The sequence below is a fragment of the Solanum dulcamara genome, chromosome 8 (genome assembly GCF_947179165.1).
Source record: "Solanum dulcamara chromosome 8, daSolDulc1.2, whole genome shotgun sequence".
Taxonomy (NCBI): domain Eukaryota; kingdom Viridiplantae; phylum Streptophyta; class Magnoliopsida; order Solanales; family Solanaceae; genus Solanum; species Solanum dulcamara.
In genome coordinates, this window is record NC_077244.1 from 28946105 (window position 1) to 28971934 (window position 25830).

Consider the following 25830-nt stretch of genomic DNA (forward strand, 5'->3'; position numbering starts at 1 on the left):
TAAAGGTGTTCAAAAGTTGCTGTTTTTGCCGTCGAAACCGCCAACTTCGCGTCCTTCCTCGCTATCTTATAAAGTTCCCCATTAGTCCACTTCTCCACCTCATCCTTGCTTTATATCAACTTCGCATACGCCATCTTCTTTGCTTCCACCTTCACTTGCACTTCTCCATTCCACCACCAGTTCCCTCAATGCCGACTACGACTACCTGTTGAGACTCCCAACACTTCCCTTGCTACAGCCCTAATACAACTAGTCGTTCTAATCCACATACTGGTCGCATCCCCACTACTATCCCAGGCCCCCATATCCTTCAATTTCTCTCCCATCTCTAGGGCACTAGCCGTGATCAAACTTCCCCATCTGATCCTGGGTCGATCATCCCCGACCCTCTTCTTCCTCGTCATCTTGATCCCTAAATCCATCACCAAGAGCTTATGTCGGGTTGTTAGGTTGTCGATCGGAATGACCTTACAGTCTTTGCACAGACCTTTATCATCCTTCCTAAGGAGTAGAAAATCTATCTGGGTCCTAGCCACCAAACTACGGAAGGTTACCAAATGGTCCTTCTTTGGGAAACTCGAATTAGCTATCACCAGCCCAAAAGCTCTTGCGAAATCCAAAAGTGAGACTCCACCTCCATTTCTGTCCCCGAAGCCAAAGCCTCCATGCACATCATCATACCTTCCCGAAATAGACCCGATGTGCCCATTGAAATCCCCTCCCACAAAAAGCTTCTCAGTAGGCGATATGCCTCCTACTAATTCGTCCAAATCCTCCCAAAAGTGCCTCGTAACCTCCTCGTCTAGGCCCGCTTGCGGTGCATAAGCACTAATAATGTTCAACGTGGTCCCTTCAATGACCACCGTAATCGACATCATCCTATCAGTGACTCTCCTAACCTCCACCACTGATCCTTTAAATCGCTATCTACTAAAATGCCTACCCCATTCCTATACTTTGATCTACCAGAGAACTAAAGCTTATATCCGTCTGCCTCCTTAGCTTTAGAACTTACCCATTTGGTCTCTTGGATACAGGCTATATTGATCTTCCTGTTCTTAAGAATTTTAACTAGTTCTATGGATTTTTCCGTTAACGTCTCAATATTCCAAGAACCTACTCTCAGTCTAGACGCTCCTTTCACCTATTTACCCCTTCTTACCCTCGTCCCCGTCCTTGAGCGAGAACATGACCCTAATCTACCATCACTACCCAAAGCCATGAAAACTTGTAAGGACTACTAAATTATTCTAAGGTCTAAAGTTAGCAAAATGTAATTACAAATGTAAGAACAAAGAATAGATATGGAAAGATATGGAAATCGAAAACCGGAGGTACCAACTCCGGTTGAAATGAACCTGATTGCCGCCGAAAAACACTATTCACTTTGGAAGTACTGTTCACATCGGGGTTACCGTTCACGTCGGCTTACCAACAAGCTCTTTTCCCTCTTAGACAATTTATCGAACAGATGGGGTGCATTCAAAACAACCCCAAACCCAGCAAGCTATAAACTGCAGAGGAAACAAATACTCATATTCCTGCAAATATCAAAGATAAAATAGCACAAAGCAAAAGCCGTCGGAGAAAAAGAGAAGAAAGAACCGTTGCTGTCTGCTTCAGACTTTTTCAGGGCAGATCTGATGGGCGTCTTGGGAAGGAATAATATAAGCGTCAATATTTACACCAGGCCTAGTAAAGATCTCACGAAGAGCACGAAGCTTGTTATCCTGTTCTTGGCCGCAACCCTTTTTCTATTCAATTTGGTTTTGCTGAAAATTCAAGATTTCTGAAACTTGGGATTCAACAATGTAGTTCCAATTACTAGATGAATTCTCTCTTTTTTTTCTTTTTTTTCCAAGAAAGAATGGGGAAGGAGCTTGTGAAATTAGAGCAGAGCTTGTGAAATGGTTCACACGTGTTGTATACTTATGTTCTTCAAGAGCCTTAGATGAAGATGTTCAGCTAATTTGGAGATCTTCAGAAGAGAAGACAACCCAAGAGATTTGATCCTTGGAAAAGGAAAGGAAAGGGAGATCCTATTTCCAAGAATAAGGTGAAGTCTTGATTGACTCGTAAACTTTTGGCTATTGGTCAACTTTGGATTTGATTCTTTCCCGGCGAGATTGAGGGACCATCAATGAAGGCTACTTCCCGACTTCTTCCTTGATTGTTGAGTTCTTGATTGTTTTCGATTCAATCCTCCTTAATTGATGTCAGTATCAATTAATCTCGATATCTTCCTTAGTTGACGAGATCTGAGATCTTCCTTTGGTACTTGTTTCCTTAATTGATTTCATAAGCAATTGAGTCTTTTAATTGCTGCTGACCATGAGTCGTGCCTCATTTGGACTTGCTTCCTTTTTCCTTTTGTACTATAGCTACTCACTTGGTATTACACGGGTTTTTCCTTTTTGACTTCCAACTTAGGATCTTCCTACACAATACACATACATCATTAAAGTCAACACTAACATCAACCACTTGCTACGACTCTGAAGGATGGGGATTTGAGGAAGTAGGTAAGAGGGAGGGAAGGAAATGTGTTAGGAAGAGTGGGGGATTCTTTGGATATGATATGGTTAAAAGATGGAGGTATGATTACATGTAGACATCATCGATAACGTCTCCAAGGAGGGAAGCCAACAAGAATTTTAAATTTAAGAGACAGCGAAATTATTAAGAAGGTGAAAGGACACATTTGCCCTCGGGCTTGTGAACCAACTTGGAGGAGTATAGTGAATCGGTTCACTGACAAAATGGATTTTGACCAAATTTAAGTCCTTGAATTTTCTCTATGTCCCATCGCGAGGTACGACATGGGTAAATGACATCAAAGAATTTCAGAATTAGAGGTTGCGTGGTTTAGAAAGTTAATAGAAATAGCAAAATCTCACGATTCAGACCACGACACAGAGGTGCGAACCTCTGGGGAGGGTCTCACAAGTTTAGGTTTGATTTCCCTGAAGACCAAGACTAGTTGAAATGTGATAACTAAAGGGAAAAAGAGGTGGAAGGTAGAAATAGTCAGAAAGGTCGCACAAGCCTGAGTCTTTCGCACATGCCGATCTCACATTTGATTATTCACAAAAGACATATTTTTTGTGATGCTAACAAGTCTCTATTGAATACATGAGGCAGAAATTACTGTTGTTTTGAATGGTGTCATGACTCAATATAAACCTCAGAAAGTGCGAGATCACCCGTTAATTGGTCACATTTTATTCATGAAATGGCTACCATCCCCATAGATAAATGTATGCATTTCGATTAGGGTCGTATTCTATGGTTACGATTCTACCATATATGTCTTTTTCATTCCGTCGAAAATCATAAAGGTGATAGGACAGGGTTCCAAACCTGCCTTAGTCTCAAGCTTTTGCCAGCATGACAGCAAGCACGGACTGGCAGCAAGGAGTCAATTGAATGATCAAGCGTTCGTTCTTTTTTCTCTAATAGATGGTCAGAACTTCATCTGGGTTCGAATCCTACTGAGAGGTCCACTAGAGATCAGAAATTGTTGAAGAAACAACAAGATCTAGATTTCTTATCTCATGTCTGCTTTTCGTGAAAAAATACCAATTGAAGTGGAGGGTTTCTTCAAACAACAAGGGGCTAAATTCTGGTCCAGGAGGGATAATATCAACCACTTGACGTCCCTCCGACGCATCCGTTTGACATGGTGGAAGATATTGTGTCGTTGGCACAAATTTTGAAATATAAATTGGGAGCTCTGCCCACTACCTATCTTGGTCCCTAGAAGTTTTGAAAAAAGATCAAACAAGGAGTCAATTGAATGATCAAGCGTTCGTTCTTTTTTCTCTAATAGATGGTCAGAACTTCATCTGGGTTCGAATCCTACTGAGAGGTCCACTAGAGATCAGAAATTGTTGAAGAAACAACAAGATCTGGATTTCTTATCTCATGTCTGCTTTTCGTGAAAAAATACCAATTGAAGTGGAGGGTTTCTTCAAACAACAAGGGGCTAAATTCTGGTCCAGGAGGGATAATATCAACCACTTGACGTCCCTCCGACGCATCCGTTTGACATGGTGGAAGATATTGTGTCGTTGGCACAAATTTTGAAATATAAATTGGGAGCTCTGCCCACTACCTATCTTGGTCCCTAGAAGTTTTGAAAAAAGATCAAACAACTTGGAATCAAGTTCTTCAGAAGACGGAGAAAAGACTTATGAGTTAGAAGAAAAGATATTTGTCCAAAAAAGGGGGGAAGGAACTGCTCCTTAAGAACACTTTATCGAGCTCATACTTTTTGTCTTTGTTTTATGCTCCAACCAGTGTTGGGGGAATTTCGGAAAGGTTGCAGGAAGTTTCATTTGGTGCAGTGGGAGAATGTTATACCCCCAAACGTTGGGGGTGCACTTGGAGTTAAAGACCTTAAGGTATTTAACAAGGCTTACTAGGATATCGGTTATGGAAATTTGGGGTGGAGAACTAAAGATGTCACTATGCCATATGACTTTGGTTTGTGGAGGATATTTTGAAAGTATGAGCAGAATTTAGTGGCAACGTGACATTTAGAGTAGGGGAAAGAGGAGAATAAGTTCTTGGAGGCACAAGTGGTGTGACAATAATGCTTTGTACATTACATTCCCCAACTTATACACAATAGTTCGAGCCAAAATGAGATAATAGTCCAATGATTTCGGAGATTACAAAATGCGAAAGTCTATTGGTATTTGCAGTTTAGGTGAAATTTTCAAGACTGGGGGGAGTCAGAATTCCCAAGTTTGTTAGATTTTCTGCACAAATAGGGATGCTCACCGGAGGGACATGATGTGTGGAGATGGGGTTTCGGGAACAATGGAGTTTTTCTGTCAAGTCACTTTATGTGAAGATGTTGACCGGGGAGTATCAACTTCCTTTATGGCTCGATTTGGATTCATATAATTTTGAGAAAGGTGTGTTTTCTCACTTGGTTAGCAACTAGAGGGGTGATCTTTGACGATCGAGAACTTAAGGAAGAGAAAGTTCGTTGTGTGAGTTGGTGTTTATATGCGAGGGCTCGGGTGAACATGTTGGCCATCTTCTTCATTGCCGGGTTATCTCAGGGTTATCTTGAGATTATGGTGGGAAGTTTTGATACGGTTTGGAGTGCAATGGGTGGTGCCTAGTAATGTTGTCCAACTGGAATTGTGTCAGATGGAGGAAAGGGCATAGAGTTGGAAACGTATCTCCAGTAGCATTTATGTGGGTTTTGTGGAGACAAAGAAATAGGAGAGCTTTTAAAGAGGTGATGATGAATTTAGTACACTTGAGGAATGAGGAGTAGCCTCTCTTTCCTTATTGCTTTTGATGCACCCATGAGATCCTTGTAGGTATAGAAGACTGGGTGGCTTTTGTAGAAAACCATATGTTTTTCTAGATTTTCTTCCTTTGGTATACCTCGTGTACGGGTGGTTGTTTTTGTCCAAACATCAAAAGAATTCCTATTACTTTATCAAAAAATAATATCTCTACCAGCTTTATGTTTGTTTCATCAAATACTTGACATGTGGAAAGGGAAAATTCTGTCTCCTTGAAATTATCACAATACTTATAAGGACTACTTACGGAAGTTCTTGCCAGCCACTTTATGGACCACTTTGTCTGATATTTTGTAGTTTCCCCATGGTCTTGGTGTCTGAAGTTCATTACTTAGGATAGAATGTTTTTATCTGTATTTCATCTGCGTTTGTTTTTTCCCAAACATAAAAAAGGTCTTATTACTTTATCGAAAAACATCTCTACCAGCTTTTATGTCTGTTACACCAAATACTCGACATCTTGAAAAGGAAAATTCTATCTCCTTCAAAATTCTGTGTATTATTTTATTGATTATAGATGCCCCACAATACTTATAAGGGTTATTTGCAGAAGTTCTTGCCAGCCATTGTATGGACCACTTTATCTGATATGTTGTAGTTTCCCCATGGTCTTGATGTCTGAAGTTCATTACTTAGGATTCCTACATTCTCCACATCTTTGATCATTCTGAATGTTTTTATCTGTATTCCATCTAGGCCAGTGAGATTCTTAGGCTCTTCCAGGTTCATTTGCACATTTCTAGCACACTTTCTGTCACTTCCGTTTGTGGATCAAAGTTGACAGGGGTGGGTGGGAACACTAGGAGAATCTTCAGACTTTGTCATACTTTGTTGTACAATCTGCTTGTGCGCATGTGCAAATATTTTTATGTGCTGTTGAGTCTTGACCAGTCTCAAGGAATTAATGCAGTTCTATTTGCTCCTTTCCATTCCGTTTCTCAAAAGCAAATTTTGCACTTGTTTCTAGTGTCCGCTTTTACCTAATCTGTTTTTCTGACCTATGTAATTTTTTAGGAATTGTCTCCTCTGTTATAACAATATTTACATCTCTATAATAAAATGTTATCTAAAAGACTAATCCTTGCTGTCATGGCTTACTACCTTTGCAAATATAATTTTCTTTTGGCAGGTAAAGCGAGAGGAGCTGCTCCAGTTTGCAGAAAGTGCTATCACTGGTTTGAAAATTAATGCAGATCTTGGGAGGTTATTTCTTGTTAGGACACTTCCGTTCTTTACATTTTTGTGTATTTGATACTTGGCCATCAGGAGCCAATTATGAGCTTTGATTTCAATTTGGAATCTTTATGCGATTAGTAAAGAGGGTCTTACTTAGGTGAGGGGGGAAAATTTATGCTCATTTGATCTTTATGATAGAAAAATGATAATGTATCTAAAACAATATTCCAAGTTATTGCCTTTTTTCTTTTTGTTCCCTTCCTTGTCCATTAATGCAAATGAAGACATAATTGTAGGTTTTCTGAGAGTAGAAAATGGAACACTAAATAATTAAAGGTATTCCATTTTGCATTTTTTTTGGGGGTAACTGGCAAATCAGTGCTTATACCAAAATAAATGGCAATATCAGCGTGTTAAATCGTCAATCATCCAAAAAGGGAAGGAAGTCTTCAATTTGTGAATAATGGTTGTAGTCAAGTTCTTGAATCATGAGCAAGGAACTGTTTCATATATTTTCTGTTGTTTCATTTGTTCGTGGTCTACTTATGTCCGAAAAATAGCATACTTGAAATTCACAACTGACCTCAGTTAAAGAACCCAGTTCTTTTTCAAACTTGTTATAAGCATTGAACTGAATACATTGTGAAAAAATGTTTAAACATGTCAGGAAGAGGTTATAAGTAACATTGTTTCATCATTCATCTTTCTGCCTTGCAGAATTGATGCTGAAGTCTCCTCGTTGAAGAAAAAACTTGATGAAATAAAAGCAGCAAAGGACCCAAATGGTCAGGGTCATGAAGTGATGTCCCAAGAGACTGTTGCTTCAATAGAGGTGAACCTTATTGCTTATTTAACTGGATTTTTGTAGGGTATTGCTTTGCTGTTGTCTCCAACTTCATTTTATGTGGCATAATCAAATTGAGCATGGCATGAAGAAGTTAATTTGAATTGCAAGTTATTATAGTAACATACTTTGTAGAGAAACTATCATTGTACAATTATTTGACATTGAATGGTTAACTGAGTTTACATTATTGAAACTAGTGAATGTATTTCATACATATATTTTTGAATGTTAATCTGTATTTGAAGAATATAATTGGTCTATATATTTAAATTACATGATTTTTGAAGGAGAGGAAAGTATGTGATATTCAGGTATTCCTCTCCATTGTTTGAGTAATCTTTATAAAGAAACTATTCTTGTATAATTATTTGACATTGAATTGTTAAATGAGTTTATATTATGAAACTTGTGAATGTATTTGTTACTTGGAGGATATAATTCATGAATTCAGATAGGTTATCTTGTCTTAATCTGTATTTGAAGAATGTAATTGGGCTATATATGACAATGACATGTTTTTTATTGAGAGGGAAGTGTGCGATATCCAGGTGTTCCCCTCCGTTGCTGTTCTGGTTCTTGCGAGTGTGTTGACACCCTATTCACGAATATACTTCCTATTTCAGATTTCTAAATATGGTCTGTAGTAAGGTAGATGCCTTACATGCATGAAATATAACATAAGTGTATTGCATAACTCTATTTGAGCTCACTTTTGTAGTTTTCATATTTAACTCCTTTTCAGATTTCAGATTTAATTCTATTTTGCTCACTTTTATGGTTTTCAAGGAAAAGTTATACTTACTAAAATGAAGTTTTCATGGTTCTAGTTTTACTTATTAAAAAAAAGTATTCATGGTTTGTTTTAGTTGTAGACCTTTGTAAGGTCTCATAATTTTATATGAGGTTACTGCAAGAGAGAGGTTTCCCCGTCGCATCAACAATGGACATCTGTACTTAAAATGGTTGGTAAATAACTGTGCCTCAACTCTCAGCATCACCACAAATAGAATTCTCCCAGGGCCTTAATTTAAGGAGTTTTGGGCTTTTTCCTATGGACATGATAAGAAGCTTAAATTAGCAAAAAGTACTTAGTACTTCATTAAATAGGCTAAAAATTCCTTTTGTTTTGTCATTAGAAATAGAACATGATTTAACACGACAGTTCTTTTTTATTGATAGGCTTTGAAAGAAGCACTTGCACATATTCGTGTCTGCTCCCAATTAGAAGGGCTTCTACTGAAGAAAAAAGCTCTTAAATATGGGGACTCTCCTGAAGTCCATGTTCAGAAGGTACACCACTCTAAGTTGTTACTTTACAATGTAGTTTTCTGAAAAACAGGACCTATGGTTCCCCATCTTGTGGAAAAACGCATTGTGCCCATCTTTTTTTTTGAAATATTGTTCGTTATTGCTACATCAGGCTGGTAATCAAACACTCTATAATATGTTATGTCCATATTTGTACAGTCTAGATTCCATTGAAATCATTACTCCTGAACTACATTGTCAAGTTTTATACTATTGGTGTGTATGCCTTTGTAAATTTGTTTTCTCATGAAAATTTTTAGTTTCATATAAATCTTAAGCCTTTCTTAGTCCTACCCATTCTTTGTTTCCGGTGGGGCTTTGTGTTCTATTTATACAACTATATTTTGTAAAATTAGGTCTTCGGCCTAACTCACACCGCAAAAGCTATCTCAAATGGAGGAGAAATGCCCAAATACTGCCCATCTCATAAACCACCAATGTGGGATTTTTTCATTCTTCAACAACCCATCTCACCCCAGCGCTGGACATCTGGTGCTTGAGCTTATTTAATTGAAGGGCCCAACCGGTGTTCAGGAAAGCGAGAGCTTCATCACTTAGATGAAGCGAAGCGATGCGAACCAGTCACGCTTCGCAGACTAGAAGCGATAGAGGTGAAGAGAAGCGGTCGCTTCGAAGGCTGAAGCGTGACAATGCACGAAGCAAAGGAAGTGATTCTTAATTTTTTTTAAGTCTGAAAAAGTCGATTAAAGGGGAAAAAAGAGCCGCGACCTTTTATTTCAAGTGACCCAGTTTAGTTTGACTACTGGTCTGCTTTTCCTTTAGGATTTTCACGCATCTAGAATTTTTAATTAGAAATTTTGCTTATATATATTGTCTTTATTTATTTTGGTCTTTTTTCTTTTAACTTATGCTTCACTTCAACGAAGCGAGCCCTTTGCTTCACGCTTTGCTTAAAGCGTGAAGTGGGGTCTTGTCGCTTTTTTCCCCTTCACGCTTCCCTGAACATTGGGCGCAACATATGGTGAGATGAGTCCGGCTCTAATACCATGTAAAATTGGGTCTTGGGCTTAGCGCAAACCCCCAAAACTAGCTCAAAGAGAGGAGGATTGCTCAAGCTTTATAAGTAGACCACTTGTCTCAATTACCACCAATGTGAGACTTTTTCATTGTTCATCACATTCTTTCCTGTTACTCCTCCGTTTCAAGAAGGATGAAGGGGATTGGATTTCAAGGGTCAAACCATAAATTTGCTGTCTCAGTTGGACATTGATCTCCTAATTTCTTAAAATAATTTAATCTTTTGGAAACTACATAAAAAGTACAACAGATCATAATTTTTATAACGAAAACTATTTATCAAATGTTTATAAAGTTTTAGTCAAATAAAAACTACTTGACTCCCCAAATAATAGCAGTATAATATAAATTGAATCATAGGGAGTGTATTTGTTAGGGACTTCTCTCTTTGTGGTGTGTATCAAGCATATCTTTTCAGTGTCCAAGTTCTAGAAAGCAACATGCTTCATGCAATTTGTTTTGGTATAAAAAATTGTTTGTGGAAAGAACACTGGTAGATCCCCTTATACATTAGTGAGAGACAGGGAGCATTGTTTTCAGCAAAGTTCATCCCTTCTTTTGTATCAATTGTTTGTTGCATCTTTCGCTACATTAAAGCAATATTTGACTGTTTGCAGGTTGATAAGTTGAAAGTCTTATCTGAATCTCTTGCTAGCTCCACCGGAAAAGCTGAAAAGAAGATCTCCGACCACAGGTTGGAAGTAAATATTTCAATTGCTACGTCCTTGTGTTAAGTTAATCCCATTTTTAAGTGGCACATTTTACCCAAAAAGGGAAGTCCCTTTTGTATATTGGCAAATTGTTCACTTCATCACTAGGAGTACCATTATCTTGGCCTTGTATACTTTTCTTGCAATCTTTAATTTTATTTGTGTTTCCATTTGGTAAAGGGAGACCTGAGTCTCTTTAAAGGATCTGTATTCTCTTTGCTTCTAAATTAGTTTTAATTACTCACATAGAGCTGTCTCCCCAAACCAGATATGCTATACTTCTGTGTTCCATGTCTTGTAAGGGCTCATTTGGTAGAGTGTATTAACAAAAATAATGCATGCATTGGCTCTATATATTAGTAATACCTTGTTTGGTACACTTTTTTATGCTATGTATGACTGATGCAAGCATTAGTTATACAATCTATTGTGTATTAACTATTAAGGTGTGTATTACTAATACCATGGATTTCAAGGTATTAGTAATGCAAGGGAATATAATGCATGCATTAGCATGGTTAAAGACCCAATTACCCCTTAAAACCCTTTTTACATCTTTTCCACCATAATTGTGGAGGATATCTTTGTAAATAAATATTTTTATGCAATGCATGCTATTTTTAATACTCCAAACCAAACAATGCATACGAAATAATCTATGTATAATTAATGCAAGCATAACTAATACTAGCATTACTAATGCAGACATTACTAACACACTCTATTTAACATTATTTTTTTATACACTCTATCAAACGACCCCTAAGTTTTCTACACCAAGAATTTACTTCGTTTGCAAACAACCCTCTTTTTTGGGTGTGGGGGAGAGTGCATCATCTTTGTGAGGGATTGTAGATGATAGTTTCATTTCCATCTTTGGTCATGGGACTAAACGTTATTAAAATGGAATCTGCCTAAAGACTGATACTTCAACCAAAGAAGGAAAATAAATAGTGTAGTTGGGGGGGGGGGGGGTTGTTTGGATTTCACTTCCTTATACTAGGATGAACTACTGTTGAAATATATAGGATATATAAGTGCAACCTTTTTAATGCTTAAGTAAAAGGTTGATCCTGTATTTCAAGAAGACAGGCAGATCATTTGTCTCTGGTTATTGCTAGATAACGAGCAATTTTGTTGCTCATCTGGGCTAAAGTCATTTATCAATATAATTATTCTACGAAGTAATGCTTATTATTTTTGGTTGAAAGATTTGTGGGCTTGTCAACTTATGACAGAAGGGAACTTATTCCCTCCATTTGCAGCTTGAACTCTAACAGGTTAATAGTAGAGCCTAGTCGAGTTACTGGTTTTGGCTTGTTGGTGGATCAGATTATGATTTCTGCTTGTTTCAATGAGACATTCTAGAAGCTTTTTATATTATATCTGTCTATTGACTGGGTTATATAAAAAAAACCTCATGTTTGAGCAAGTTCTCAAGATAGTTAGTTGATTGTTTCTCTCTAAGGTCTTATTTTAAATTTTCTTATGATTCCATTTGGAACAGCACCTCATTTTCTATTGTGAGTATAATGCTGAAAAGGGTAAAACCTGTGGTGCTTTGATACCAAAATTTATGTAGTACGGGGAAAAAAGTAGGGTAGACGGACAGGGAAGATGAGAAAGCGAAGAAAGAGAGAAGAATAAGGGAGAGACAAAAGAATGAGGGGAGAGAAAAGAGTAAAAGGGAGAGAAAGAGGTTTTAAGTTGCCAGCTTTCTCATACTAAATTTTAAATTTCTTATTTTTAATCATTAAAAGTTCAATCATGACGTTTTTAAAAATAGAATGTATCACCAAGTAAAAAATTGGAGAAGAGAATAACAAGAATGATGGGAGATGGTAGGAGAAAGAAGGAATAAAAAGTGGAATTATAATACCAGATCAATTCATCAAATATTATTTAGGCTGTGTTAGATTATCAACATATTAATAGGTTGTCCAAATTATAAACTCCCAGGGCTTTGGTCTAGTGGTAAGAGCGCAACCCGTGATGTGTGGATTAGGTTCATACCCTGGATTCGAGCCCTGCCGCAGACAAAAGTCTGGTATTTTAATTTAAGAAGTGTAGAGGGGTGGGGCCATGGTCCACCTAGTGTTCAACCATGTGCAACAAGTGTTGGGGATTTCTCGGTTATAAAAAAAACAAAAGCCATTCTTGAATATATTCTATGTTCGGGATCTGTGACCTAGGTTTTCCAGACTAGCCATCTACTTCAATTAATGATTCATCACAAGTCATTGCACCTTTGATTTTCGATGTTCCTAATAGTTTTGTTAAAGGTTTGTTTAAGCTGTAAAGCTCAGTGAAACTCATTTTTCTTGCTTCCCCTTGCTTACTTAGCGTTTTAATGTAGGCATCAAGTGGTTAGTCATGCACATCTTCAGTGATGGGCTCAATCTACTTTAGAGAAAAATACTAGACAATATATATTTGAGTAGGTGATCCATTATATTTTAAGAAACGTCATGATTGGCCTTTAATGATTAAGAAAGTATGAGATTGCTAGCCACTGAAAACCTGTAACTATATTTTTCATCTAAATATTTTTTTAAATGGTTTCCGAACTTTATTAATATGATTTAATTGCATCTATATAGCTTAATTATAGTTCTTCCATTCGTCTCGATATTTACATTTTCTTGCATTACTTAATATTTTTTTGTTTTTTCTTCATTGATGCTTTTTTCGCTAAAGTCCCCGCTTGATTAAGCTCTGCATTTAAAACACCAACATAGTTTGGTGCTTTGTTTGCATTTTTCTCTTTTGCCCTCTTCTTGATCGACCTGTCTTCCATAGTTTCCACCCGTGTGCATCTTCATCTCTCTTTAAATTTTGCCATCAACAACAACATACTAGTGTAATTTGGGGAGGGTGGCGTGTGCGCAACCTTACTCCTATCTTGAGAAAGTAGAGAGACTATTTTCGATAGATTCCAGCTCAAGTAAAGTATTTCAAATATCAAGTATGTTAAATAAATACAATAGTGAAGAAGCCATACTGAAAATAATGGATAAGACTGTCACACCCCTTTTTTCGTCCGGATTTTTCCAATTTAAGTGACTGTATTGAAAGGGACTATTTTATTATTTACTCAGAGTCGCCACTTGGAATTGAATTGTGGTGTTCCAAGTCATCTTATTTAAATACCTAATCAAAAGGAAGTTGACTCTTTATTTTTTATTGATCTGCGAACTAGAAATTCAGGTAAGGCATTCTGTTGACCGAGGAGAAGGTATTAGGCACCCCTCAAGTCCTATGGTTTTAGCACGATCCCTTTTATCGACTTATACTTATCTTAAACTATTTTGGATATATTATTATAGACTACTGTTTTTCTCACATTTTTTATTGTTGACTTTTATTGGTCTCAGCTCAGATGCGTAACCACATTCATGTTCTTGACATACAATAACTTAGAAGCATAACTGCTTTTTTCTCTCGAGTGCATTACACCTAATATTCTATATCTAGACCTCTTAATCTAAATTAAAAAAAAGTTAATTATTAAAACGATTTGGCTAAGGTGCGTCACCGCATCTTTGAAATTTTTTAAGTGTCTCAAAAAGATGCGTAACCGCATTCTTAATCGAAAAAAATATTTTATCGTGTCTAATCCCCGTTTGTGTCAAATATCTATTTTCATTCACAGCCTAACACATATTATTTAGTTTCCAATTCCTATTTTTTTTATTAAAAAAAACAAAATAATCAAACCAAATATTTTTCATTGAACAAATAGGGAAAAGACCATGTTCATGTTTTATTGAATCAAAATTATAAATGTAAAATGATCTAAAATTAATATATGCACAAATATAAGTTCTCGAATAACTAAATATATAACTCATAAAAAGACTTTAATAAATAAACAACTTTACATATTGACAATACATGAAACCATTTAAATAACTTTGTTCATGCTTTGATTTACCATAAATTTACGAAAAATAAATATTAAGAAACTTTATTAAAAAAACCTGTGTGATGACTAATTGAAAACAGAAGCAAGAGCGCGTCACTGGACACTAGAAACGGGAACCCAACTTCAGACTCCAACTGACAAAATTTCACAAGAATGCTCTCTATTTTCTCTTGTTGCTTTCTTTTTCTTTCACTTTTTTTTTGTGTTCTCTGTTTTCTCTGTTTTCTCTTGCTGATTCTTGAGTGGCTGTCCTCCTTTTCTTGGTTTGTGAGGGAGAATGGAGTATATAGGTGTGAGATGTGAGGATGAGTAGATTAAGGTGGTTGAAGGGAGTGTGCATGGTGAAGTGTGGGAGGAAAATAAGGGAAAAAGGTGGGTGAGGTTTATTATTGTTTTTGTTTTTCTTTTCTTAATTAAAATACAGGCTTAAGCCATCTACGCAGGGGCGGATCTAGCATGTAATTAGGGGGTTCATCCGAACCCCCTTCGGCGAAAAATTATACTATTTATACATGGTTAAAATATTTTTTATGTATAAATAGTAGATGTTGAACCCCCTTCGGCTAGTTCGTGTATCTACTTTTTTAGATTTTGAACCCCCTTATTAAAAATCCTGGGTCCACCACTGCATCTACGGACCCTTAAAGTTGTCCGCATATTTCACTTAGGCACCTCAACTAGAAGTATTACTTATTACTTATTGAACACCTAAATTGTTCAAAACGTGTACCTATTAAACACAAAATGTTGATGTGGCAAAAAAAGTGTTCTTCACTTTCATTTAGGGCGTGAAGATATTTGGAATAATATTTATTTTTATTGAAAAATCTTACTCTTTTTCTTTTTCTATTGACATTTGGCATTGTAAATAACGTAAAAGATTTTTTAAAAGTAATAATTTCTTAATCTAAAAAAGAAAAAGCCCCCAACCCACCCCCAACTTTCAATCGTCTTCTTCACCTCATTTAGGTTTTCAAAGCCAACTGCATCTTGTGTCCATTTTTTAGTCAACTAATTAGATCTGCATAAACAAAGAAGAAAGAACATCGGAGTAAAAAAAATTAGCACACGTTCGGCCATCGCCATTTTCGACCACTACGAACAAACATCACCCCTCAAATTAAAATGTAAATCCATTAAACTTATCAAAATGATATTAGAGAATTTGATAAAATTAATTTGGGTCCTGTTGATCTCTCTTTGCAGTCGATTTCGAAATGATTATCCATCAACAAACTCCATTTCTTCATCACTCCTATACCAATCTCTCTCTATATCTTTCTCTCACATATTAGGCATGAAATATATATTTTTTTAAAAATTGAATTTGCAAGTAATTTTAGAAGAAGTTGAGTTTTGTGATTTGGGAAAGGAAATGTTGCAGGGAAAAAATGAAGAAGAAAGTGGGTGGGGTATGGTGGGGCTGGGTAAAATGTGTTGTTATTTTCAATTTTTTATTTTATAAAAGAAAGATTGAAAATGTATTTGAAATAATTTTTATTTTTAATATAAAAATCATTTTCTATAATTTTTGGGGCCAAGTGCCACATGTCAGCTTCTAATTAGTTATTTTGCCATGTCATCGCGAGTGTATCACACACACTTTATATATTTTTGCTGAGTATCGAAAAATGTCTAATAGGAACAAGTTTTGAATAGTTAAAAGTGTTCAATAGGTAATACTCCTAGTTGAGATGTCTAAGTGAAATATGTGGACAACTTTAAGGAGTCGTAGATGACTTAAGCCTAATATATATATCTATATATATATATAATGACAAAAATATTAGCTAACTGTTTTAAACTAATAAAAATATAAGAAAAGTTAAATAGCTAATCTAAAAATATAATTAAGAAACATTTGCTTATTTATAAAATCAAAATTAAAAGAACCATATATTTTTTGTTAATTTTCTTTTGAAGAAATTGAAAATAAAACTTAGCCTAAAGAGTTATTCTATTTTTGTAGTTTTCAAATCTTTTAAAATAAACTTACTAAAAATAAGATAAAAATTAAAATATCTATTTTATTTAGATCTAAAAGAAATATTTAGGCACATAAAATAGTGTTAAACCTCAGATTTGGTCAAAAATTACGTGTCTACAAAGACAATAGTAGAAACAACAAATATATGATAACTAAAGCCAAGGAGACAACAAAATTGAAGAATAAGATAGTAGAAGAGTACTAAAAACAATACTGATAAGGAAACTAGAGAAGCTCGACTAATTATTAACCTTCTATCCTAATCTCGACCTACAAATTTTTCTATTAGTTTCATCTCTTATCTAATTACCTCTCTCCAATACTTCTTCGGCCTAAACTACCTCTTCTCGTACCCACTATAGCCAACCTCTATATCCTTCTCACCAGGGCATCTGTGCATCTCTTCTTCACATGCTCGAATTATCTCAGCCTCGCCTCCCTCATTTTGTCCACCATGAGGCCATTCCCTCCTTCTCCATCTCTCCTAATATACTCACACATCTGACTGAACTTCTCATTTACACTACTTTCATTTTCTAGATGTGCGAGTTCCTGTTCGACCTACATTATGCCCCTTACACCATAGCTAGTCTGACTACCACTTTATAAAACTTACTTTTAAGGCTTTGTGTCACATTCTTATTTCACAAGACACCAGATGCATGCCTTCATTTGATCCGCCCCGCTCCAATACAATATCTAACATCCTCATCAATCTCCCAATTTCCTTGTATTATCACCCCAAATACTTGAAACTCTCTCTCTTGGAGATGACGTGTGTATCAATCCTCACTTCCACATTTGCTATGGGAGTCGCATCATAGATATGTAAATCCCTCTCTGAATAAACTTCAAGATTATGTTGCTATGTCTGTCCAACCTCCATCCTGATTGATTTTAAGACTAATCAGTTAAGACCTTTAGGAGTCGTTTGGTGTGAGGTATAAGGTATAATAATCCCGGGATAAAATGCAGGATTATTTTATCACGCGTTTGGTTGGAGGTATTAGATACTCCTTGGATTATTTATCCCCTCATTTAGACTATAGTGATGGGTTAAGTTATCCATATATATGATAGATGACTGATCCCAGGATAACTTTTTCCCAACCAAACATCCCCTTAGTTTCCCGGTGTTGCTTAAATACATGTAAATCTGCATGTTGAAATTTTGGAAGATTTTGTTCATGTATAGTTGCTCCTCCTCCTTCCACTTGTGACATAACTTGCCAATTCCCACTGAAAATAAAATCAGAATGCTACATCTCTGCCTCATAATTGTGAACCAACGGATTTTGATTACTTTTCTCTTTGTGCTATAAATAGGCTTACATAACTACTAAACTTCGTGAAACTCTTTTTTTGTGCTTCCCTTAGCTTAGTTGGCACTTTAATGTAGGAATCAAGGTGGTAAGTCGTGCACATCTTCACTGATGGGCTCAATCTTTAAGAGCAAAACACTAGACAACATATATTTGAGTAAGTGATAAATTATATTTTAAGAAAACATCATGATTGGCCTTTTAGTGATTAAGAATAAGAAATTTAAAATTTAGTAGAAAACCTATAAATACATTGTTTTTTCATCTAGATATAAAAAATTTAAGATGGTTTCTGAACTTGATTGACATGATTTAATTGCATCTATATAGCTTAATTATAGTTCTTTCATTCTCTTGTCCAAATAATTATTGTTTGTCTAGATATTTACGTTTTCTTGCATTACATTTGTATTTTCTGGTTTATCCTCATTGATGCTTTTCTTCACTGAAGTCTACACTCTGATTGAGCTCTGCACTTAAATCACCAACAGAGTTTGGTGCTTTGTTTGCATTTTTCTCCTTCGACTACTCTTCTTGATCGTCCTCTCTTCCATAGTTTCCACCTGTGTGCATATTCATCTTTCTTAAGGTTTTTGCCATCATAGATGTGTAAATATCTTTCTGAATAAACTTCAAGATTTTGCTGCTATATCTGTCCAACCTTAATCAGTTAAAACCTTTTGTTTCCTGGTGTTGCTTAAATACTTGTAATACCACATGTTGAAATTTTGGAAGATTTTGTTTTTCTAGTTGCTCCTCTTCCACTTGTGTCATATCTTGCCAGTTCCCACTGAAGTTAAAATCAGAATGCTACGTCTTCCTCATAATTAAACAATGGATTTTGATTACTTTTCCCTTTGCCCTATAACTAGGCTTTCATCATTACTAATCTCAATATATTATTCTCATTCAAGGAGAATTTAGTTATCTGGAGAAACATGGAAGATATATATTTAGACTTATGCCCGGATCCTAGAGAGTATGAAGGCTCTAGTTTCGGTTGTTCTCTCATCAATTATGATGCTTTACTTTCATACTCAGAAGAGGGAGATTAGTAGAACATTATCTCTAACTAAAGGTTAGATTATTTTTTAAATAGATAAGAGCAAATTTCTGACTAAAAGATAAAAGATAAAATCACATTAAAGATAGACAATAGTGATAGTACTAGTTGAATGATGACATCACTTAATAATGAATTGAGTGAAGTGCTTTTGCTGCTACTTGATTCTTAATATGTATCTATGTAGCTATTTGATTTATTATCACTATTTGCTGTTGACAGAATTCAGAAAGAGGAGGCACTAAAATTTCGTGTGGCCAAGACTAGCGAAGTTGGTGAAATAGAGGAGGTAACATGTTTGCATGATGTTAAGTTATAAACAAAGTGCTTTTGCACCACTGGTGGTTGAAGAGTATATGCCAAATATAGGTTTTTGGGATTGCTTGGCCTAAAGGGCTTGGGGTTCATTTGCTTGTTTTTCAGGAATTAGTGGGTGAGATTTCTACACTGGAGAAACAACGAGATGAGATTGAAGCTCAATTGAAACAGGTACTCTGTTGTTGATAGAAGGCATTCCTTTGGTGACATTGTTGCTATATTTTGCATTGGATGAGTTCTTTGCTGGTGCATTTCATGTACAGGTTTATCATGATAGGTGAAGACACCATGATTATCTTTAATTGTCAACACTAATATTTTCTTTCGTGCTATGCATTCATAGTGATAATCTCGCTCATGCATGAACTGTACGTAAATTGTCTAAATGATATGAGTTTGTATGATAAAGATAATATGAAATAAGCTCCAAAATCTTTGGAAATCAGAAAATGTTAACAATGCAAGAACTATTCTTCTTTTATCTGCTTCTGCTGTATCAGTTATCAGTTCTGTGGAATAAGATAGTTGAATAATTTTATTCATATCTTTCTATGTCATATAAATGACATTATATACATAAGAGATTGTGGAACAAAATCACCTAAATCCCATGGAATCTGGGATATGTAGAATCATATAAATTACACAAGGAGAAAGAATCATAGATATGATATTCTAGATTATGACAATTATTCTAAGATCTTAGAGGATCAGATCTTGATATGAAGAATATCTTCTCGGAAATTCTCTATCAGCCAACACATCCCCTCAAGCAGGTGAATGGTTATCTTCCATTCCCAGTTTACTTATTAGATCTTAAAACACATTGTTTGGCAGTCCTTTTGTTAAAACATCAGCCACCTGATCTTTTGTAGATATGATATTCTAGATTACGACAATTATTCTAAGATCTTAGAGGATCAGATCTTGATATGAAGTATATCTTCTCAGAAATTCTCTATCAGCCAACACTCCCCCTCAAGCGGGTGAATGGTTATCTTCCATTCCTAGCTTGCTTATTAGATCTTAAAACACATTGTTTGGCAGTCCTTTTGTTAAAACATCAGCCACCTGTTTGTAGATACCAATGGTGTACAAATGAGTCTGCTATCCAATTTCTCCTAATGAAATGTCTATCTACCTCAATATGCTTAGTTCAATTTGTACAGGATTATGAGCTTTACTTATTGTTGATTTATTGTCACAATATAGTCTCATAGGTCCTTCCCATCTCATCTTCAAATCATCATGGATTATCTTTAACCATAACAACTCACAAACTCCCATAGCCATATATCTGAACTCGGATTCTGCACTTGATCTGGCTATTACATTTCGTTTTTTACTCCTTGAAGTCACCAGATTTCCTCCTAAGAAAGTGCAATATGTAGAACTTGACCATCGATCCACTTGTAAACCAGCATAATCCTAAGCGTATAAACCATGTCTCCTCCTCTTTTGAATGGTATTCCTTATCCTGGACTTCCTTTAAAATATTGTAGATTCCTGTTGACAACTTGAAGATGGGTTTTTCTAGGAGCATGCATAAATTGACTAACACAGTGTTTTGAGAAGCGAGAAGCGGAAAAAAGCGATGGGGGCTCGCTTTACAGAAGCGAGAAGCGTGAAGCGAAGCACATGCTTTTTTCAGAAAAAGCGCTCTTTAGTATAAAAATATAAAATATAAAATATGCATAGATAAATTATCAAGAACTCAAAAGACTTAGATTAAAAAGTAACTAGATAGTCAATAATCCTCATAAGTAACAACATATAAAGCAAATGCATAACCAAATCACAAAGAGAGCAAAATCCTATTCTTCAACAAGATCCTCAAACTCTTGAAGTGCCATCAACAAGGGTTCTACTTCTACTTGGTCCTCAACTTCTTCCTCATCGGAGGACTCATCAACAAGAGTTCTACTTCTATTTGAACATGAACTTGAACCTGTAGCTACTCTTTTTTCCTTGCCCCTTAAAGTACTCCCCCTAAAACCATAAATATTCCCCTCCACACCACTAGCCGTAGCAACATCACCATAAGTGAGACCTTCTCCTTCATATACTTCTTCATCTTCATGATTTTGGGGTGCTCCAGTTAACCATTCATTTGCATCATCAATATTATCCAACAAAATTGGATCAATGGTATTGCGAGCATTGTAGCGACGCACCAATGTTCTATTATATTTGATGAACACTAGATCATTCAGGCGTTTTAACTCAAGCCTGTTTCTCTTTTTAGTATGAATCTGCATAGAATTCGTAGAAAGTAATTAATGGGAGGACTTTGGACAATTAAGATATCATTTAATTTTGTAATAACATAATATAGGTTCTCACATGTTCATACACGCTCCAATTTCTCTTGCAACCGGATGAGCTACAAGTTAAACTTTGCACTCTAATAACAAATTCTTGCAAGTTTGGGACATTATGACCATATTGCTTCCACCATTCAACTGTAGAAGAATTATTTTGAAAGTTAATATGTAATAACTTAAAAAGTTAAAGCTCAAACAGTTAAATGTTGAAATGCTCACCTTAGTGACCTTAAGGTTCTAGCTCTAATGGCCGACTCAATTCCAAGTAGCCCATCAGCTTTCATGTACACACCAAGCTCATCCCCTATTTTGTCTTGCAAAGTTTTATCTAGGATCATCCTCTCAACACATGCATGATATCCCAACCACACTTCTTCAGTTAAAGTCTTCATCTCATTATTTTTATAATAGAGCCCCGGGTTCAAAATATGTCCTGCTGCATGTAAAGGTTGATGAAGTGGATCCGTCCACCTTGCATCAATGATTTTGAAAACATTCATATATTTCCTTTCATCATAATTGAATGCCTTTTCAATACTTTCTTTTGCCCTATCCATGGCTTCATAAATGTAGCCCATTGGTGGTTTTTTCTCCCCATCCACCATACGAAGTACATTAACTAAAGGACCACCAACTTTAAGTGCTTGAACAGTGTCATTCCAAAAATATGGACTAATGATGTGTCTCGCAACTTCTTTCCCAAGAGTTTCCTTTGCATAGACACTTTCATTCCATTCAGTGGACATAAACAAGGTTCTCAGATTTTTCTTTTGCATATAAAAACTATGCAATGTCAAAAAAGCTGTTGCGAATCTTGTCTTAGCAGGTTTTACCAAGTTTCTTTGCTTTGTGTATCTCCTCATCATATTCAACAACAGTGCCCTTTGACTGATATAAGAATGTATCTTAATAGCCTTACCAAAAACTATTCAAAAAAATTTAATAGTTAATAAGTAAGAAAACTACCATGAAGATTAAAAAAGAATATTAAATATCAAGACTCAAGTTCACCTGTAGAATACGGGGCCTCTTTGAAAATGTCACCAAACATCAAGTTGATACAGTGAGCAGCACAAGGAGTCCAGAAAATATGCGGGAACACTCCCTTCAACATGTCACCCGTTTTTTTGTTCTCACTTGCATTATCAGTCACAACTTGTACCACATTTTCCTTGCCTATTTTCAAGATAGTCTTCTCAAACAAGTTAAACATCTTATTAGAGTCAGTAGAAGAGTTACTAGCATCATGAGATTCAAGGAACACACTCCCTTTTGGAGAATTCACCAAAACATTGATGATCATTTTCCCATTCCTTGCTGTCCATTTATCCATCATAATGGAACAACCATACGTTTTCCATTGAACCTTATGATCCTCTACAATTTTGTTTGTCTTTTCCACCTCTTTTTTTAAACAAGGAACTCTTACCTCATGATAGGTGGGGGGCTTCATTCCAGGGCCATATTGGCCTACTGCCTCAATGAATTCACCAAAACTTTCGGTGTAGTTAACACAATTGAAAGGCAATCCTGCATCATACATCCACCTTTTCTCTTTTCATTTGGTTTTTGCGAGAAATAGAGATTAAGAGGACCTTTGACATTGCTAGAGGTGGATGACCCACTTTCACTAGTTGAAAGTTTCTTTTTTGTTTTTGAGGGAGGCCCCATTGGCATATTCACTTCAACTTCATCATCCATTTCATCATCATCAACAAGATTCACCATGGATGTTTCAGGATTCATTTGAGTTTTAAATTCATTTTATTTCGTAAAATACTCTTTTATTTCTTCCTTCACACTATTTGGGACCTTTGGACACACTTTAACATCTTTATAACCACCAATAAGATGCTTCTTGTGACGAAATATTCTGCCATTATATGTTATATCACAAAAAATACATTTGATTTTTGTGTTACCCACCATGGCAATTCCATATGCCCAAGCTGGATCCCTTTTTTGTGCCATTAAGAAAATATAACTTACTACAAAGAAAAAATAGAATAATAATTCAGTCACACAAGTCAAATTGTCAAAACAATAACAGAGCAGTTGCAGCAAAATTAAAAGAGCAGCTGCAGCAAAATTTTTTAAAAAATAATAAAACAGCCACTTTGGAAAAAAAAACAGAGCATATGCTTTATCTTAAAAAAAAAGAAGGCCAAACTGCTGAATAAAAGTTGAAAAAAATAATTCTTGCAGACAACAGTTGCGCAGAAATAGAAAAAGAAGAAGAGAAGAAGAGAAGAAGAAAAGAAGAGAAGAAGATCGCAGCAGTTGAGAGCAGACCGCAACACTGCTGAATGAAAATAAAAATAGAAATAGAAATAGAAAGAGAAGAAGAGAAGAAGAGAAGAAGAGAAGAAGAGAAGAAGAAAAACTAACCTGGTTGACGTTGAAATGTCGAAGTTGGACTGTCGAATTGAAGAAGAAGTCACACTGAAAGAGCAGCTTGGAACAATTAATGTAAGTTATACAGTTTTTTTAAAAAAAAAACCTAGCGCCGCTTTTTTCCAAAAAAGCTCGCTTTTTTCTCGCTTCTAGATGAAGCGTGCTTCTCGCTTCTCCCATGAAGCGCTCGCTTTTCCGAGATCGCTTCGCTTCACGATGTTGAAGCGCTAGTGCCTCGCCTCGCTTCGCTTCACGCTTAAAGCGAGCGCTTCAGCGCTTTTTCACAACACTGGACTAACACTTACATCTAAGGCAATGTCCGACCTTGTATGGAACAAGTGGATTAATTTTTCTACAAGCCTTTATCTACCACAGACTTCTGGAGCATTGCACAATCTATGATTATGTTCAATTGGTGTAGACACCGGTTTACACCCTAATTTTCCTATTTCTTTCAGAAAATCAAACACATATTTTTTTTGGAAAATAAAGCTTCTTTGTTTTGAGTGTGCCACTTCGATTCCCAAAAAAAAATCTTTAATTTTCCAAGCTCATTGATGTCAAATTCCTTGAGTAAACACTTCTCCAAATTTTGTATCTCCTCTGAATCATCACCCATTACTATGATGTCATCTAGATAAACTAATAATGCTGTCACCTTTCCTATTTTTGAGTGTCGTATGAACCTGTGGTCTCCTTGACATCATCGATACCTAGCTTGATCATAACCTTAGTAAAATTTTTCAAACCACGCACAAGGTGATTGCTTTAATCCATAGAGTGCCTTCTTCAGTCTACACACCAGTCCCTTCTTGCTTTCAAAACCAGGTGACACCTCCATATAGATCTCCTCATTTAAGTCTCCATGTAAAAAACATTTTTTTACATCAAATTGTTGTAGGTTCCAATTAAAAACCACAACCAATGATAATAAGATTCTCACTCTATTCATTTTTGCCACCGAGGCAATAAGGCTCCAAATAATCAATTCTTTAGGTCTGTGTATAATCCTTTGCTACCTAACATGCTTTAAATCTTTTTATGGATCCATCTGACTTATATTTCACACTAAACACCCATCTGCACCCTACTGACTTTTTCCCTTTTGGTAATTCCACAATTTCCCAGGTTTTGTTTGCCTCCAACGCTTCTATTTCTACCTTCATAGCTTTCTCCCATTCTTTGTTTCCTATGCTTGAGACAAATTTCCAGGGATAGAAATTGTGTGGAGGTTACAAAAAAAGTTTTATGACTTGGGGATAGATTTTGACGTCACAGAAAGGCCCAAAGGGTATTGTGTGCAAGTTTTGGTTCCTTTTCTTAGTGCAATGGGAAGGTCAAGGTCAATAGGTTTGTGAGGTTCTTCTTCATGATCATTTTAGTTTGGTGTTTCTGATGGTTAAACAGGTTCAAGATGGGTATTAGGAGCAGTAACCCAAGGAGATGATTGCAGCTGTGTAGTTTGATCAGTTAGCCTCTTTCTTCTGGAATAAACCTGCAATGGTAGATGATTTTTTAGAATTCCATTATCAATATCCGGATTAGGAGACTTAGTTGGTTCATTTGGATTTAGAGAATCCGGTGATTGAAGAAATGGCGACTCAAGCAAGGATTTGGCACAACTAGAAATAGACAAATCAAATATTGATAAGTCTAGAGGCCCCTCTCCCTTCAATGATCCCTCCGATTGTAGAATGATTAAAAAAGGGTTCACTCTCATCAAATGTGACATCAGCTGAAACAAAGAATTTCTTTAATGATGGTTGATAACACTTGTAGCCTTTTTGAGTAGGAGAATATCCTATGGAAACACATTTAAGAGCACGTGAGTCTAATATGCCTGTATTTTAAGATTGAATATGAATATATGTGGCACTCTCGAAGGTTCTTGATAAGAATCGGGTTACTTGAATAAACAAGAAAATAATGTGGAAGCGGAAATAAATAGATTAAAGATGAGAAATGAAAGATATGCGAAATTGGAGAAGAAAATCTTCGAATTCAAATATGTGCTAAGAACCCTAATTAGTCTTAGTATTAAAAAATTAACGAATTAAAGCTAATTTGTGATACTAATAGAGTCAAATCAAG

General features: G+C 35.9%; 1 protein-coding gene across 1 annotated transcript in view; it reads left to right on the top strand.

Annotated features, from left to right (window-relative positions):
* Window positions 1-25830, top strand: part of LOC129901438 (uncharacterized) — a 61133-nt gene that overhangs the window by 19056 nt on the left and 16247 nt on the right. Inside the window, exons 6-11 of the mRNA XM_055976609.1 lie at window positions 6457-6530; window positions 7221-7335; window positions 8530-8640; window positions 10314-10390; window positions 18926-18992; window positions 19127-19192. Of these exons, the coding sequence (XP_055832584.1) occupies window positions 6457-6530; window positions 7221-7335; window positions 8530-8640; window positions 10314-10390; window positions 18926-18992; window positions 19127-19192 (510 nt within the window). The remainder of the gene's footprint in view (window positions 1-6456; window positions 6531-7220; window positions 7336-8529; window positions 8641-10313; window positions 10391-18925; window positions 18993-19126; window positions 19193-25830) is intronic.